This window comes from Vidua chalybeata, chromosome 4 (assembly GCF_026979565.1).
Source record: "Vidua chalybeata isolate OUT-0048 chromosome 4, bVidCha1 merged haplotype, whole genome shotgun sequence".
NCBI lineage: Eukaryota > Metazoa > Chordata > Aves > Passeriformes > Viduidae > Vidua > Vidua chalybeata.
The window spans coordinates 64,433,732-64,452,611 of record NC_071533.1 but is presented as its reverse complement, the minus strand read 5'-3'; the positions used below and the strand labels follow the sequence as shown (position 1 = coordinate 64,452,611).

The 18,880-nt window shown below is 35.9% G+C and overlaps 1 protein-coding gene across 11 annotated transcripts in view; it reads right to left on the bottom strand.

Annotated features, from left to right (window-relative positions):
* The window catches only part of LOC128787103 (DNA polymerase nu-like), a 111,617-nt gene that overhangs the window by 88,013 nt on the left and 4,724 nt on the right, over nt 1-18,880 (bottom strand). For 7 of the 11 annotated variants that reach the window (XR_008430573.1, XM_053941001.1, XM_053941000.1 and 4 more), the window contains 8 exons: nt 17,401-17,629; nt 15,972-16,108; nt 13,119-13,252; nt 10,032-10,093; nt 6,846-7,328; nt 6,304-6,491; nt 4,412-4,524; nt 2,384-2,541 (listed from right to left, as the gene is read on the bottom strand). Coding sequence is in view for 10 of the 11 variants with exons in the window: in XM_053941001.1 (XP_053796976.1) it covers nt 2,384-2,541; nt 4,412-4,524; nt 6,304-6,491; nt 6,846-7,328; nt 10,032-10,093; nt 13,119-13,252; nt 15,972-16,108; nt 17,401-17,629 (1,504 nt within the window). In the remaining variant the exon portion in view is untranslated. Of the gene's footprint in view, nt 1-2,383; nt 2,542-4,411; nt 4,525-6,303; nt 6,492-6,845; nt 7,329-10,031; nt 10,094-13,118; nt 13,253-13,919; nt 14,105-14,753; nt 16,109-17,400; nt 17,630-18,880 lie in introns of those variants that run through there. The other 4 variants (XM_053941007.1, XM_053941006.1, XM_053941008.1 and 1 more) reach the window with 4 other exon arrangements.

Here is an 18,880-nt window from a genome sequence, read left to right as displayed (position 1 = left end):
ATCTCTGTCAAACCCAAATCACAGCACTAGACTATGAACACAGCACTAGATTACGAACATTCAGATTTTGCCTGTTCCTGTATTTACTTTTTGTATCAAGTACAGAGTTTATCGATAAACTGTCTTTGACACTGAAGTCAGAGTTCCCTCACTACTTGTAAAATGAGGAAAAATTCCTTGCATTCTTTTTCTCATATAAGTACTGCCACTTTTGTGCCAGAACTGTTCATTTCCTTCCCTTCTTTTCCGAGGTGCTCCACACAACACCAGGTCACCTCTTTCAATTGGCTAGAGTATCATTTTGAAATGTATACAAATATTGAGAAAGATTGCTAGCTCCAATAACATGACCATTAATTATAAACTTAATAAAGACTGAGAGACAGCAGGCCTGGAAGGTAAGATGCAGAGGGCTCTCTTCAAAGCTGAAATATGCAGATCCACTGCATATGATGATGCATGGTGATGATCCTTGTTCTAAAACAGTCTAGTCCATACTGCAGTGAAAACTCACCAACTTGTCTCCAAGAAACCTTGTCCATACCAACTTGTTCTGGAACAAACGAGCTGTCTCTGAAATACAGACAGCTTGCTTGATCCCTTTCTGGAGGTGGAAGAGAGCCCAGTGACAGGCTTCAACTGACACCAAAATTCCTCATCAGTAAATGCAGTGATGACAAGACCAGCATAATGTTTAGCACCTGTTCCAGCAAATGTTTCAGGGAGTGTGGACCACGACCACTTTGGCACAGCACCAAATATACAGACAAGCAGCAAGCAGCACATCCTTGTGCTAGAGGTGTGTGGGTGAGCTGTGGGCTACAGAATAAACCAGCAGTCATTCCAAGTACTGTGGTGGGTGGACAAGACTAGCACAAGACAGGGAGCTTCACTGAAGTAGTGAGGCACAAGATGATTTACCACTTACCACAGATCCCTCTGGCAGTATAGACAACTGTTAGGAATCTACCAGTAAAAACAGAACAAGAAGATTGAAGAGATAAACCTGACAAAGAACCAGGAGACACAGGAAGAAGTGGAATTCTTTGAGCAAAGAGAAAAGCCAAAAAGGAAGTGTGAGAGTACAGGTGACAAATTAAGGAATAAGGAATGGGAGGGAATAGTCACAGGATATTACAAGGAGACATTAACTGGGAATTGAGTGATCAAGTCAGCATAAAGACACTGGAGATGGCTGTGGCAAGGAAACAAACTAGACCTGAAGTAAGACAGGAAGGAAATAAAATTTCAATATTTAACTCAGAGCTGGGAATCAGGATAACAAAGTTGAAAAATAACTAACAACAGATGTGATATCTGAAGAACAAAAGACTGAGTCAAGCTAAGGGAAGAGACAAGATTAAGGATGCTGACTCACAGCAAGGCCAGTGCACATAAAAGAATCATAGGTAACTTCTGTCTGTTTGCTTGTCTATTCCTACCCTAATAACTTAATTCATGAAGTAGCTTCTGAACAACTGCAGTTTACAGCCAATGCTTTCAAGTAAACTGCCTCTGCTTTTCTCAGAAATGTCTACACTGATGGGTAAGTGCCAGTACAACCAAACTCTGTCTATGCTCCAAGCTCTCTTGTATCCTACAAGTCCTATATTCATGGTACAATACTTGGTCTCAATGAGCAAGGCCTCTGAAAAGTGAAGGCAGAAAAAACCACATCATCTTATTCTTCAAACAACCTCTGAAAGCTAAAGTGCCCACAGTAGATCCCCATGGCCCAAAACAGATACAAATATTTTATAACACTCAGGAAATACGTTTCAATAGAAATACAGAGGATATTTGATACAATACAGGAAGAACTTTCCATAGTGCAGGGAAAAAAGTTCATCATGAGTTCTCTCACGCTGAGAGTTAAAATTCACAGATTTTTTTCATACAAATGCTTGAAGGTTCACATTTGACTACCTGCTGTTTCTCAGCCTATGATGTGGTGTGTACCAGCTGTGAAATTTAGCAAAATTGTTAATAACAATCAACTAAATACAGGCTACAAGTGCACAGGAACTGGAGAACAAACATAGCATTAGATATTTTGGAAAGAAGAGTTGGAAATCATTTCGCAGGAAGGTGAAGAGAAAAAATATAAAGCTCTATATTAATTATTTTTGTTACTGAACTTTACAGTTTTAAAGGAAAATTTTACAGCTGTTCCTGGAGAATGAGCTCCCATCTTGGTAAAGGAAGTAAAACTCCCCTTCTCCCCTTTCTTTCGATTTCCAACATGTCGCATTAATAGAATAAATTTTTCCATTATAAAATCTATCCATTATCTATCTTCTTTTGCAAAATTTTCTAAGCAAAAGCAATTCTATTATCATTTCCTTACCTTTTTAATACAAACAATTGAAAACAAACTACTTACAGATATATTTCTCAAAGTGCCTGTATCTGTATTTTCTGCTCCCTTTGAAAAAGGCTTTTCAAAATACTTCTGTATTAAACACTCAAAGGAAGGAACTGTGTCACTGGGGTTTATCAGCCATGCTGCAATCCTTGGATCTAACACGACACTATTGGCAACTACAAAAACAAGTTATTCAAAATACTTAAATTACCTCCTATACTGAAAAATAGCTCTAAAGTTTTGCCCATCTTTCCTGCACACACACATCATAAAAGGACAAGTATTTACTCTACAAAAATATCAAACATTGAATTCGCAGCTGTAACAAATGGTCAATATCATGAATACACAGGAGGAAGTGGAGTATTGCACAGTTTCGAAGAGTGCTGTTTTGTGAAGCTGGGGTGGATTTTTTTGGTTGGTTGTTTTTTTCAAGTTTTCAAATATAAGTAAACTATTGGCTCCTTAGGTTTACTGTAAAAACCTTCCTTTCTTAGAATTGAAAAACTTCAAGCTGAAGGTTTATTGATGAGAGTCTCCCTCTGGTACAGTTTCTTAATGTTGTTACTAACTTGACTGATATCCACAAAATTGCTATTTGGGATCAGGGAGAGATTTACTTCCTAGCAATCAGACCAAGATTGTTAATGTATATAAAAATTCACATATGGGTGCACAAGGCATTGTTGCCAAAACTCAGAACCTTTTGTCCTTCAGCATCATATGTGCTTACACTGCAGCCTCATGTTCACAGAGATGGATAGGATGGGCCAAGCCCAGTGCTGTTTCACTTTCCTTTGAACTACAATCTCAACATGTATCCTGCAGTTCTACAAAGAACAGGGGAAATTAATAACTAGACTGCTTTGTGATAGATTCAAAGATAAACTTAAGTATCCTCTTCAGTAACCCCTAAGTAAGTTCAAACCATTTGTTTGACTTACAGGTACATTTCTAGAGAACTCCATGCTATACAACCTTGCAGACTCAGTTACCTGGAAGCAAATTTTAATGTCCATCATGCAAGTTAAAGCTACAGGACTACTCTAAAGAGAATTTAAGGGATTTTGTTTGTTTTGCTGGACCTTTGTTTGCTTGTTTTTTTAATAGCAGAAATAATGTGTGAGAAAGCATTAAATTTCGAAGTTTAAAAGCCTAAACAAGAATTGTGTTTGTTACTAGAAACTTCAGATTCAAATCCCATGGATCAGGTACTATCAAGTACTTCCTGTTTGTACAAGTTATAAAACTGTCACTATTGCCAGTCCCATTATGATATTTCTTTTCCCACTTTTCCCATTCCCAGTGCTGGTTTTTGTACAGATCCTCACTGTGATTTACTGAAACTTTTCAGATGCTGAACACAAGCTGATATATCTTCATAGAGAGAGCCCTTCCTGCAAGGTCACATGCACTTTTGCAACTCACTCAGCAGCTATTTCACAGAATGACTAGGTTGGAAGAGATCTTAAAGATCACTGAGTCCAATCCATGCCCTAAACAACACCTCAACAATTTGATATATGGAACCAAAAAAACCCAAAACAAAAAAGACATTATATTTACATCTTATGCTCGTTGCTAATAATTGCTTTTAAATCCACAGAGAAGAGTTTTACTTGTTTCTATCAAAAGAACATGGGCCCATTCAAGTGATTCTTAATTCTGACAACTATGAGTATCTCTGGGATTTATTTTAGCCCTTCCTTTAAGCAGAGGAAATTTTTTCCTAGGGAATATGAAAAATGAAGTAGTTTGGCCTTTTCAGCTATAGTCAGGACTGTGTTGAGAGCTTTTGTTTCCACTAGAAGCTATCCTTAAATTACTCAATGATTTAATTCCTACTCTGAGAAGAACATATTATCTTGACCTGCCAAGCCTCTGGTCACAACCTCCCCCAAGAAAGGTGTTCTTTTGTATGGTACTAAACTCTGTTTTTCAATATATTACTTAACCACCAATTTAGTTATTTCTACACTCTGTGATTTTAACAGAAACACCAATAGCACAGAGATTACAGGATGAGATCACAGATTCAATACTTGCCTTGTTTCCAGCTGATTTCATTACCATAAATTTGAAGTAGAGTCCTCAGGAAATCTTTTGCATTGAAGCAAATTATTGGAACTTTGCACTGCAGCATTTGAAACAACACTTGCCTGCACAGAAGTAGTTCATTAATACACACTATACTGCTCCTAGATTAAGTCAATCTATTTACTTTGTTCTTTTAATTAGCACCTAATACTAAACAGTTAACCCAAGACACTTCCTTATTCCTATAAGAACAGAATACTGCATTTGAATATTAAATTCTCAATTCAGTAATCCTCAAAGTGATGTTCTATAAGAAATTAAAACATCCTAGCAGATATGCTTTATCACACATACATAAAGAAAACAAATCCTTGTTTAACTCTTAAGTTCAACCTTAATCCAAAACACCAACTAGCATCCCTGTAATACTCCAATATACCCAAATAAGATCACAGAGGCTAAATTGATGTAGCATAATAAAACACTGATTCACTGATTTTAAAGTTACTAGACAATTTAAATTACCATAACTGCCCTGGGTTAATATGCTGTTTAAATCCAAAATGCTTCATGTTTGTCATGTATTTCCATACCTCTTGAAAATGTCTATAATTCCCTCATTCATGATATTTTAAATAGATATAAACAACTACATATATATTAGTATATAGATTTACCAACTATGTGTGTCTTTTTTTTTAGTAAGTTATAATTTGGGCAATATAGAAAAATAATAGTTTTTATAAAGCATTTTTAATGGTATAAGACCTAATACGTCCAGGGTTTGGACATATTAGAAATCACATATATCACAAGGTATTGCGGTATGCATTATAGATCCATTCTTAAACAATTGCACTATTCTTACAATAAGTAATTACCCATAGATTTCACTTAAATGCTAATACTCTTATCAAATTTTTACTGTTCATATGTACATGCTTTACTGATGTTATTCTCAGTTCACAACAACCTATATTCAAGCTGACATGTTATTAAATTGCTTTTCATGTAACCCAAATATTACAGTGGAGAAGCAAAGCCATGACTTGTTTCAAGCCATGATTTCAAGCAGAGGAAGAGATGCAACTAAGAACCAAGTCTCACATCTTGAAATTGATGTTTTGTAATTTAATAATCCAAATTCAGCAGTTTACAGTAAGACAGCAATTACTGAAAGTCATAAAATATTCTGGAGTTTTAACATGCAGGAGTATTACATCTAGGAATTGGATTCAGTTCTCATTTCCCCTTTTTGGGATATGATTTTCAAGTTAATAGGAATAAAAATGGACTTTGGTTATAATAACTGGAAATTTAAAACATAATCAAACTTTTTATTAAAATTTAATAAAAGTATTAAGCAGATACATAAAGCCTTTACTTCCAAAATTATATTGTATTATTACTGAATATTAGTAAAACTTCATCTGGAATGTCAAGTCATTAAAAAAAAAACCTGTGGTAAAAAGATTTAAAGTATTAACAAAGCTCAGAAACGGTGTTTATCACAATAATGTCCATCAAAAATGTACTAGGTAAGAAATGCAGTTCAGGAAATGGAAGATAAAATACAAGAAAGATAAACCTGGACAAAACATATTCTTTGGTGCTGTCCAGCTTTAACAGCTCATAAAGGATTTGCAGGTGAATGTAAACAGCTCCTACAAGAATCCCAACCTAATTCTGCAAGGGCTGCAGTCAGTGATATGCTGAGTCCAAAGGAAAAGTCTGTTCTTATTTGGCTTTTATTAGCCCAGACTTGATACAGAACTAACACAGCCAAAATGAAATTCAATGAGCCTGACATGTAAGGAGATTGGACCTGGGCTAAGTAACCAACATCATTACAGCTGAAAGCATATGTAAACCAAAAGAGTATTTTTCCTACATGCTCTCACCAAGAAAATTTCTTGTGAACTTGTTCTTGGCTCCAGAGAGACGACTGTTCAGTTTTTAAATAAATTAATTTATAATTTTCATTTGCAGCATTCCAAGTATAGCCAGTTGAAGTGTGACCTGGAGGACAAGGCTGATCAGTCTGATTCTTCACCAGCACAACAACTCCTTTTACTGATGAGGTAGAGGCCTGTTAAGCATAATTACAATAGTGTTTTCTCTGACAGATTTTGTGCAATCCTACAAAGAAAAATCCCCAAGAATTTTACAATATGAAACCTATTATGTACACTACAGTCACTGCATTCACCATTGACACAGTAGAGAAGCATGCAAGTGTTTCAGCCTTGAAACAAAAATCCTAGTGGTTTCATTTTCTCTAAGTTTTACTTGGTAGTTGAAAATAAAATGTAATCTAACTGTACATTTTGGTATGTCATACACAAGAGTGCTGCCAATGAACATGGGTTTGTGATTATCAGTCACATGCACATTCAAATGGTTCTACAGAAGTGACTCTAAAGAAACCCCATCCTTCACTAACCTGCTCAGAGTTGAGTTGTGAAGAACCATCTTGAAATATCATAGTAGTGATAAAAGCTGCTGCCTGTTGTATAGTTGCAAGGAGTTTGCTTTTTTCTTCACATCCTAAACTGCTGATATCACAAGGATACTTCCCAGAAGACTTTTTTTGCCCAGGAGTACAGCTTCTTTCATGTAAGAACATGTAGGTATTTACATGCAATCTTCTTGTTTTCTCTGAACAAGATATAGACACATCTTGCTTTCTTTTAAGAGGAATAGCTATTTTGTTTTCCTCATCCTTCAGGTTTTTTTCTTCTACTGAAAGACTTTTTTCTTGACATCTCCATTTTGGGAAGCCTGAATCCTGGTAACAGCTCAATATTTTGGTATCTTGACAGCCAAATATTTTATCCATATGCACTGTCCTGACTATCTGACCAGCTGTTCTTTTTTCAGGGCTGACAGTTGTTTTTAATATGGCAATTCTGGAATCACAATCCTCCTGGGAAAATCAGAAATTTTTAGCAAACCAACTATTTGACTTATAAGGAGAAACTAAAAATTGCACTAAGTTAATTTAGATAAGCTTTCAAGAAAGCAAAATTCTATGAAAAACTGTTGATACTAACAAAACAGAGCCAGTTTAGGGGAACCACATTACATAAACCAAAATTCAAATATGTATCAGTAGAGATTTTGTTGACATATACCATTTACATCCACAACCACTTCTTTTTTAATGTAATATTAATCCAACACTAAAAATTGCAAACTGTAAGAGGTATCTAGTCCAGTAGCCTGTCTTCCACAGTGACACGGTTATTATTGTCCGAAGAGGGCAGAGACCCTTCATCTTTAGCTTCAATATTCAGAACTCTTTTCATGACAGCTTCGTTTGTTACAGAACTTTTGGCAAGGGACTTTAATGACTGCTTTGGAATCTCAAGTATGTGAATCAACTGGATCCCTTCAAGCAACTTACAGGATTGCAAGACATAAAAAATACATTAAAAAGTTGCACTGAGGTATTATGAGCTGTATGAATAAGTATTACATTCTATTCTGTTTAATTCAATATATCCAGAACAGTTTTTCCTACTCCAGATAGTCCCTGGATCCCTCTACAGCAGAATGCTACTGAATAGCATTAAGCAAGATGCTGCATGTAATGCTTGAACTCTACTCCTCCATCCTTATTTCCTCCAGAAATTTCCTTGCTATGCTACTGGCCCTAGTGCTTTCTTACTACTTATTTTGCCAGTTCCTTCTACAAACTCCTCAGCAGAAATAGATCCTCTGCCTTGATTTCATGAACAATGACTCTGCAATGGCAATCAGTGACCCTTCCAAGATTCCCAAGGTAAATGTGTGTTTAACTATTTACAGATAGACAGATTTACATCTTCCCTCAATACTTTTTATGCCTCAATCACCAATAGGCCTTAGAGGAGCTGGCAAGCTTTCCACTCCTGAAGCATTTGAAAAAATTATGTATTAGTGATGCATTTGCAAGCTTTTCCTCAAAGTTATTTTGAACTATACCATTGTATATTTCATTTAACTTAGTCAAATGAGGACAGTATAGAATAATACAAATTCTGCTAAGCTCACATTTTTGCATGATGACATTTTTTAGTAGTCTCCTTCATACTGTCTCTTAGCCATACTACTTTTTCCAGATACAATTTAGTATTCATTTCAAATCATCAATATTCTGCTTTGAAAAAATCCCTATACTACCTACAAATGTTCTGGGTTTGGAGGACAATTCCATATAATTTCTTTTAAAAGCTTCTTTGATTTTATATAGTTTTCTTTTTGAAAATTAAGCATTAATGTCTTGCCTATCTTTCAATGCTTCCTTAAACCAGTTCCCATATTCCCAGACCTTAGAACTATAGAGTTAAGTGATGAAAAAGAACAAAGACTGCTTTAGATACTTTACAGGATCAACTCTACAGCAAAAGTACAATTACAAGGTTCTAAGTAAATAGGAAAAGGAAGCTAATTCAGCTTCTGCTACTACCAAAATGAATAGTGGCTGTTCTGAATGAAGACAAATTATTGGACTTTTGCAATGCTAATCAAAAGGTGGGCACTATAGAGTTACCAAAAGGGGAAAAAAATCAAGGGCCAAATGTTTAAGAGCCATAGAAAGACAACTAATTCACTCAAGTGTATTCTCCAGACAAACTGCAAATAGTTTTGTCATTTAACACAGCAAAATTTAAATTAGGACACTCTAGTAATTATAGAACCAGGAATAAGCAATTCTTTTTTAAAGGTTCAAAAAATATGAACAAAGAAATTTAATTATCAAGTCAGAATAATACAGCTGGAACTACAATTAACCACAGAGAGAAACAGCAGCTTCCATGAAGAACTGACCTTCTATTAGAAATAATGACATGGCTGGAAGTAGAGAAAATTACTCCCAGGATGTAGTTTCATAATTTATGTCAATGTAGGAAGATCTCATTAGATGCAGCAAGTCAAAATTAGAGTGTCACCATTACAAAAAGGGGTTCACTCCTTTCTATGTGCACCCACAGCTGCAGAAGCGCCTGTGAGCCAGTGTAATTTGTAGGAAACTTTCTCATTCCACACAAGGCATCAGTTTTCTGCATCTTGAGCAACCTGAATGGAATTGAAGTGTGCAACATGCACCAGAGTGAGAGTACAGAAGGCTGTGACATTTACAGCTGGGATTAGTTGCAGCATCTGCAACTCATCCATCAACTCAATGGATTTTACAAGCAAAGCCTGAGCTGGGGCTGCCACAGTTACCTGTTCCCACACTGCACTGGCACTCACACACCAAACCAAATTCAGAGAAATTATTAAACCCAAAATTAAGCTTCCTAATACAAAGTAATTTTTCATATGAATCATCTCACTTATGATCGTTCAGTAACAGGAGTCTGAGAACATTTCTAAACTCTGGTGACAGTCCGAATGTGGCAACCTCATTTCTGATCAATCTATCATAAAAGACCAACTTCCTGTTAAAAGTGAACAGAAGTTGGGCCCAGACTCTCATAGGTAAATATAGGTCAAGTGTAAAATAGGACAGAGGAAGTTACCTGAACTATGGTTGTATAAAATGTATCATGATAAAGCTTCTTATGAAAGAACCAATCTGTAACTTCAAACCTGCTACAAGAAGATTGCTTTTAGTAGTTTTTAATCTTAAAAAAATGCTTGCCTTTTCATTTCTCAGATGTGCATCCTTATCACCTAGTTTATTTTCCTTTGTCTTCTCTACAGCTTTAAAAAAGAAGAAACAATTTATAATACAAATGAATCTGCAAACAGCCCATTTACAATACAAATAAATCTGCAACCATAACTTAGGCTTCATATAGGGTTATATTACTCACACTTTTACCAAACCTGAAAGAATTGTAAAAAAATTTCCCTCAACAACCATTTATCAAGTTAGTATTCATGCTTAAAAGGGCCCTGCACGTTCCAAAATATGCATATGCAAAAGACTGCTCTGTCACCATTAAGAAAAAAATTACTTAAAATTCACTACAAAGCAGAAAAATATTTTCCATCTAATTCAGAGGAAGCATTACAATAATTCTGTAATTATGTGCCTCTTTCAAGAAAATACAACTCATTTTGGTCACAGTAAAGCTGAGGGTATGAGCACGAAGGAAAAAAAAAACAAAAATCCAAACTCTAGAAACTTTACATAGCTTAACTGTTTTCTTGGAATTTGGCAGCAGAATTCCACAAAACCTTTGTTCTATAAAGCATTATTTGTATTTTGAGTTTAGCATATCATGTTTTACAAACTGACCATGTTTCACTTGTAGGGGATAATTTTTTCACATTGCTTATCTTGCAACAGAACAGGCATTTTAAGACCAGGTAAGAGAGAGCAAGGAGATCTCAGACATGACAAACTGACAGGAAGATAAGGTGACAGTCCCATGAGAAGCAGGCCCGCCACCAGTGCTGGGTCTGACACAGAGCACAGCACAGCTGGGAGCCTGGGCCCCCACTGAACTGCCAGAGACCTTTAGCCCATGGCTCTGAAAGCACAGATTCTGCAGTTCCGAGAAGATTTTGCAAATGCACCTCAGACTCACACCATGGCAAGTGAAACCACGAGGACATGTGTTTCTTTTCTGCCTTAACACTGTCCACAAGTCCCAAGAAGAGGAGAAGCAAGTGAAAGAGCCAGGGGTAACAGGCTAGCAGTAATTACCTCAGTGGGTACAGAAAGAGGAACAGGGAAAAAGAGAACTCCCCTGAAGTGCACGTGTCTCCAGAGTTTGTAACTAGTTGGGATTCCTTTATGTCTCAATTATCTTATTGCCCAGCCAAAAGGCACCTCACAGGTGAAGTATGTATTTTGTCTCCCCATACTGAGTACAACAGTGAACTGCTGCTGTCAGCTATGAATTGGCATTACCAGCAGCAAGACACTTTCTGAAACAAAACAATGGTGTTGACCAAAGTCAAACAAAGCATAAGGTGATCTATTTCAATTTACTAGAACTGTTTTTAAAAACACTTGTCTGGGCAAATCAAGACCTTTGTCTACATAAGAAAATAAGCTTATTTATGCATGTTGGTGTAAGTATATAATCAGACACTGAGCTCCAGCTCAAATTTCTAACCTAAGCTGTTAGAACAGGCAATATGGCACAGCTGTGTTTGTAGCTTCAAACCTTTTACCTTTGTTTTTTCAACACTTTCTACAACTTTTAACACTTTTAAATTAAGAATGATAGTATCAGAGTTTACCTTCAGTGCTTTTAATTGTTTTACAGCTAGATACTTTTCCTTGACAAATCCAATCCCCAGAGAAGGTGATGAGGATTACATTTCTCTCCTCCAGCACATAATAATCAGTATGACAGGCATTGAAGAGATCTCCAACTTCCAGTTTCAGAATTATGACAAAGTATCACCAGATGGCAGCAGAAACCCGTCCCTGCCTTCTAGCTCCTCAAGGCTTGATGGAAAGATTAGAGCTCCACTGCCAGGATAACCACAGAATTTCACCAACTAGGTCAACATGGCAGATATTTGTTGAGCCCAATATTTACCTTCTAAAGACAAACATTTTTTCCATTAAGTAGAAATAAAAATTTTAAAATCTATAAAATACAGTTCAAGGCAGTCTGAAACAGACCAACTAACATCGGAGGTTTGCAGTCATTTTTGGTTTTTTAAGAGGCAAACTTTTTACAGACCCACACTAAAGATATACATGTATATATGTATATATGTATGTATATATGTGTGTATGTATGTATGTACGTGTGTGTATAGGCATTGACAAGGTAGCAAGAGAAGTAAAATATCAAACTGGGGCTAAAAAGAAATAGAATGTTCTTTAAAATCATGATGTACCATATACAATGTATACAATGTGCCATATACAATAAAATCAGATGTACCATATACAATGTAACATTTTTAAATTAACTCATCCCACATTTCTTTAAATGTGTATTACTGATTTACACAGTGATGAACTACTATGTTTGTCACTGCTACACCACCAGGCTCCACTGATCCAATACTTTACTGAACCATTATATACAACATTATATACAACAGCAGCTGCAAAAACCATGGTGTACACAGGAATAAATGTTAGATTTAAAGCTTATTGATCAGGAGAAAACAGACAACTGAAAGTAAGCAAAACTCTTTAACTTTCTACTTCTTTCCAGAGCCAGTTTGACTGACTGTGACTTGCACAGAACTGAGAATAAAACCTGCACCTTGCTAAACCTCCCTAGTGTCCACAATGTTCTACATCTGCTGAGGCACTTTTAACATTACCTCATTTGTTCTTTCACTGGGACTTTTGTTCACTCTTCCCCCAACAATTTCACAAGGAGCACACTGCTAATGAATATGTATTTTAAGGACAGACAGGAGTCTGGAGAGCTCACAGGTTTCTTGTTAAGTTCCTACTATCTCCAGTGATCGTTAAATATCCAGTCCAGAGTCAAGTTAATGTATGCATCTAATTTACAACATTGTAGTACTTAAGGAACAGTTTGAAATTCCATATAATTATGTACCAGACAACAGGAAAAGGAGAAAAAAATTAAATTTGTGGTACCATTCTTTGCACTCACATAACATTATTGAATCAGCAAAGTCCCAGCAAATGTCAGTTACAGCTTAATTCCTCTTCTAAACCTGTAAACCTAGAGTCTCACCTTTTCTTTTTCTCTATTTAAAAACAAGGACTAGAGGTTTGATACTGTTGAGTTTCAATTTTTCAACAGAAAAACACAGGCTAAATTTTACTCACTCTGGTTATTTTCTCTGTTAGTCTGAGCTTCTACAGGAATAGACTGCAAAGCTGTCATAATCCTCTGAGCAATATTAGATAAAGGCACTTTAGAAATCTCACATCCTATGTACCGCTCCATTTCTAAGGTTAAACTGAAACACAGAACACACAAATTAGGAATTTATCAGGGCCATGAGTAATTCTCATTTTTATTCTGTTGAAATTAAAGACAAAATATAGTGAGCCTGTTTAGCCATTCGTTCTCAATGGAAAACTACATTTGCTCCCAGACATGCCTATCAGTACTGTATTGGAAATAAAAATATACTAATTTACAAAAACAAATCTCTTTGAATCAGTGGTTTAATACACCAATTAAAAAATCAGCAGTCCTAAGTACAGCTAACTTGTACTAAAAGAAAATAAAATCTGACAAATAAAACAAGAAGTATCTATGTCTGAGATACATTCCCCCTCCCTCCATCTTTAAACGAGGATGTATCTAGCATGTGCTTACAGTTACTGTTACTAGTGTCTGGATTTTATCAGGAAAGACATAATTAACTTTCAAGTAATTGCCAAAATTAAGCCAACACAAGATTAAAGAAACAAGCAATACTATCACAATATACAGCCATTAGTTATGTGCTGTTTCAGAAAATATTTATAATAAAAGACCTCTACATCCTTAAATTTTGTATAATTGATGCATTCAAACACTGCTATATATTGGTAACTTTAAAATAGCTACTATAGCTTGTCAATTTAAGAAACTGCACAGCAACATTTATAGTTTCTACAAGCTTTGACCAAACCTACTGTTGTTGTAAATGTTATCCTTTTCTGAAAAGGAGCTGGTTTTCCAGCTGACCTGTCCATATTTTGTAATATCTACAAAATACTTTGGAGAATCCTTAGGTACAACACGCTCTGGAGAAGCACAAGTAACGGTGTCCACACTGATGACTTGTTGTTCGACAGTTAGACCAGAAGAATGTGTAAAACTTGACACAAACACAAGAGAAACATCCAACATTTTAAAAAATACTTCAAGGATCCAAGGTGTACAAATTAATCACTCTACCAAAACCTGCTGTTCACTCAACTATTCCTATACAAGTGGGTAGCTAGAGTCCTGTTACTCTGGTCTTCTCCCACTAGATCCAGTGCATGAGCACACTGTCAAAACTTAACCATCAGCAAACAGTTCCTCTGCCTACACAGAAATATTTTTCTTGGCTCAAGACCACAGGTACATTGCACCTTTTAATAATTACAAGTCCAAATATTTGCATCCAATTCAAAGAGGAACATCCATCATGCTGCATTAGCACTGGCTATATCCCTCTAGTTCTAATTAGTAAGCATGTGAAGGAAAGGGTGAGAGGTGGAATGGCTTTCTTTTCCCTGACATTCCAGGAATAAGAAGTACAATCCTTCCCTGCACTCAACTCCTCCTCACTTCTATGCCTAAGAGCAACACTTCTTTCCTACACAGGGTTAAACAGCTCCCTGACTTCTCAGGCTGAGAAGCAGCAGTCACAGCCCCAGGGGTAGATCAAAATACAAAATATAAAATATAAAGACACCATGCCTGAGAACAGGTCTAGAAAAACCCACACAGATTCACCATAAATATTAACCACACTGAACTGAATTGACAGAATTGGCATTTAATAATATACACAAAGTATAAAGTTGAGCAGCTTGAAATCCAGACAAAGACATCCAACCAGTAAGCTAAAAAAATTACACATTTAAAAATAAGTTATAATCACATAGAAGTTAAAAGTGTGCCATCAAAATAGTTTTAAGACTACTGTTACTGAATTTAAACAAATATACTAACCACTATCAATATGTACAGTGCTTGAAAGCAAGCACAGCTGATCCCATCAAAATATAAAAGACTGGAAGTTATCATACTATAAAAGCCTATTTAGTTCCATTGGTATATTAGGAAGCTATATAAAAATTTGATAAATGGGCTAACAATGCACATGAAAGCACAAGTATGAAAGCATCAGCACTCTGAATTGAAATGCCTATCATTATAAATTATAAGGCAAACTCAGAAGTACAAAAGATAAATTTAAAATTCTTGTTCATTGACAAGCCACAATAAGTATAGACTGTTTTCAATGGAGAAGACAGGCCATAAGTTAAATTAAGAGATATTAAAATGGTCTTAAAACAGATGGTCTTGGTAGTTAAAACAGATTCTGGTACATATTCCAGCACATTTCTAACAAAACCAAGTCTTCTTAGAAGAACTGTAAGGGAAACAAGCATGGAATATCTGCTGCCTTTGAGAACTCTCCTCTTCACTATGAGCACATTACATCCTTGTTCCAAAATCTGGAAAGCCTTCTCCACATTCATTTTGCAGTCCAAAAAGTTCTTAGCATGCAAAAAGACTTAACTCAAGGGTTCACATTCCTATTGATGCTATGCTGTGTGCAGCAGAAATGAACACACAGGCCAGCAGAAGAGCAGCCTGAACATACTTCTTTCAAATAACCAACAATTACTTCATATCCAAGAGTTCTGACAAAACTGGGATTGAATTCAGCAGGCAGAAGAAGCCATAAAGCAGCACACAATCTCAGCTGGTAACAGTGGCAGTTAAGATTCACTGCAGTGACAGGTAAGTGTCAGCCTTGACAAGCTAATGCTTATTATTCCATAAACTCATCAACAGTTTACATTAACATTTTCTTTTCTTAAGAGTACATTGCTGTTTAGACATTAAGAACTGCACTGGTTGTGAAATTCTCATCTTCCAGACCACTGGCTTTAGCCTGAGACTGCTGCTCAAGCTTTTCTACCATCTCTTTCAACTGCTCTTCATCTTTGAAAAAATACACATACAAGTCTCTTTCCATCTGAAGCAGCCTATTGGACTCTAAAAAGCTTCTCTTCGACTTCAAATCAGCAACCAGATCCTTAAGGAGACGATTTAGCTCATCTAAATCCACTTTCAGTTGGTGAAACTGCTCATTAAGTTCCTAACAAAAAATAAAAGACAAAAAATTATTACTTTTCTATTGTTAATATACTAGCCGAACTACAGGTTTTTTTTGCTTTGGGAAGCCATTTGTTTGTAATCAAAAAATAATCACAAAAAAAACAGAAACAAAGATAAGGGATTCCATTCAATATATGTAATTTTTGAGCTCCATGTAACAGAACTCATATCGTATTATGCAAATGTAATTTCATTTACTTGTTGACCAGATGAGTTAAGACCATAAGAATCTGAACCTGACCTAGAGACATAAGTGAATTACATTTTCTATCGATTACAAATCTTCATTGCTAGTCAAATCTTAAAAGGGAACAAACAGAAAAAAAGCACAACAAAAAGCCGAATCAGTTTTACAATTAAATCATTAAATACCAGCTGCAACTTTCCCAGCTGGCATTCTTGTGATAGTTCAGTATAAGCAGACTAATCATCTACTTGCACATTATTAAAGGAATTACTTTTCTTAAGAAACAGTAGCAGTAGAATGAGATATATTTTAAGAAGTAACTTAAATCAATAGGAAGGTATTTGATTTTAAAAATGCAATCTCTAAATATACTGTTCCAATTACAGTTTCATTTTTAAATAAAAACTGTGCTATATGCTGTAAATTCATTTGACAGATGACTGTTAAATATATTTTTATGTAATTAACCAAGAAAGTATTATGTAACAGAAGATTTCCCTTGATGCATTTTTGAGGTACCTACAAAGATTTAAAAACCATAACAAGGTGCATTTAACAAACCCTGTTCCCATTTAAAAGATGTTCTAAACATAATACCTGAGAGCTGTGTAGCAGGATTGTCCTTCAAAACTGTGGTATTTTTATTTTGTCCAAATGACCCATCCATGGTCAGGCTTTTAAGGGGCCAAACCATACTATTGGAGTCTTAGAGGTAACAGGGGAGAAAGCCCAGATGAAATGAAAAGCAGCTTAAAAGAATTTTCCAGTGACACCCTACCCAGACAAAGGATCTCCCACACCACAAGCTTACAGGAATGCAGGACTGCACATGCCTTTGAAAGAAATTCATTTAGATGCAACAGTTTGCTCAGAAACCAAAAAATTATTACCTGCCAGCTTTTACAAAAAATCCAGCATTAGCCAAGAACAATGTACATGTTCAGCATCCATCATCATTATGCTAATAAATTTGTTGCTAATTAGTGGGGACAGTTTGCATGTCTAGAGCCTTCACACTATACTTTTATCAGTAAAAGAACATGACACGCAATGCAGTCATTTGAAAAAGACCACGAAGGGCTTACCGGACTCCGGAGCTGTATCTGATTTGTTCCACAGTAGAGAGCATCATGAAGGGCATCCACATCCCCTTCTAGGCTGGACAAAAGGAGAGACTGCTCTTGAGCAGATGCTGCCAGCTGATCTTCTACTCTAGCACAGTCCTGCTTCAACTTCTGAGCCATCTGCTCCAGGCTTTTGTATGTTTTAAACAATTGTTGTTTTTTACTTCCTCCTTCCAGGAGCTGATACAGCCTGTAACAAGTGAAGTTAGACACACAACAAATATTTTAACTTTCCTAAGCACTCTATCATCATTAGTTAAGAGAACATGTCTGTGTTGAGAAGTCAGAGGATGAGTAAGCTAAGTTCTGCTGAGGGCACTTTTACAAAACTGCTGTATCTCCCACTGATTGCAGGATTCCATCTATATATAGTAGTAATTAACAGGAATCCAAAATATTTTTATATCAAATATTGAAGTAACAGTTAGTAAGTACATCATGAATGCAAATAGAAGTTGACAGTATGGTTTTGCCAACTATTTCCTGATACTTCAAGAGCTGCAAAGTAAGATGGATTTTTTTTTAATTGCTGAATGAAAGCAGACTTCAATGGCCAATAAGAAATAAGAACAATCTTTGTAACATTTTCAAGCTTACTGAAGTATTTCCTGTTTTCTATCTCTCTATGAAGAGACTGCTAAGAAGTTCTCCAATCAGTTACAATCATGCAAAAGATAGCATTACACACTATAGCAAAGTGTACCCTTGCACTGCATCAGGAATGGGCCTAATATGATTACAGACAACATTACATAGTCCAAATGTTACTACCACCTCTGCATTAAAAAAATCTTCAGGAGCTAATAAAAAATCAGACTGGCTTTATTAAGAGAAGGAGCTATATTTCAGAAGTAACTGAATGTCTTTCAAGTGTCTTCTGTTTACAAACCCTATAAAGTTTTTAATTCTTTCAACTTGCCTTCCCTTTATCCAAAAAAAAAAAAAAAAAAAGTAGCCAGAAAAATTTAGTGATTTGGAGACTTTATAATAAACCTGAACAAAAATGTAACAAGCTGACACAAACACACAATAGGAGTAAAATTAATGCTGCCTAATTCTTCCAGTTATTCACTGTGCCTAACCATACTCAGCTATCACTTATCAATTATTAAAAAAAATAAACACTTAAAGCACCATTCTAAAGAAGGAGGAAAAGTCTTATGGTAACACACCTATAATTATACAATTTATCTCAAAAGGTTGTCTTGATGGAAGAGCAGCACAGCACACATCCTTAACTGTATCACTGAACTTTAAGGAGACTTAATTATTTAATGGTGAAAAACCAGACTCCTACATGGGTGCCAGGACACTCAAACCAGATGGCAAATCAGGCAGTAAAAAGGAGCTAAACACATTTCATAGTCCAAAGGAGTCATTCCTCTCTCCTACCACACGGGGGGTTTTTGTGGGCTCAGCAGGTGAGGCCGTGCACACAGCC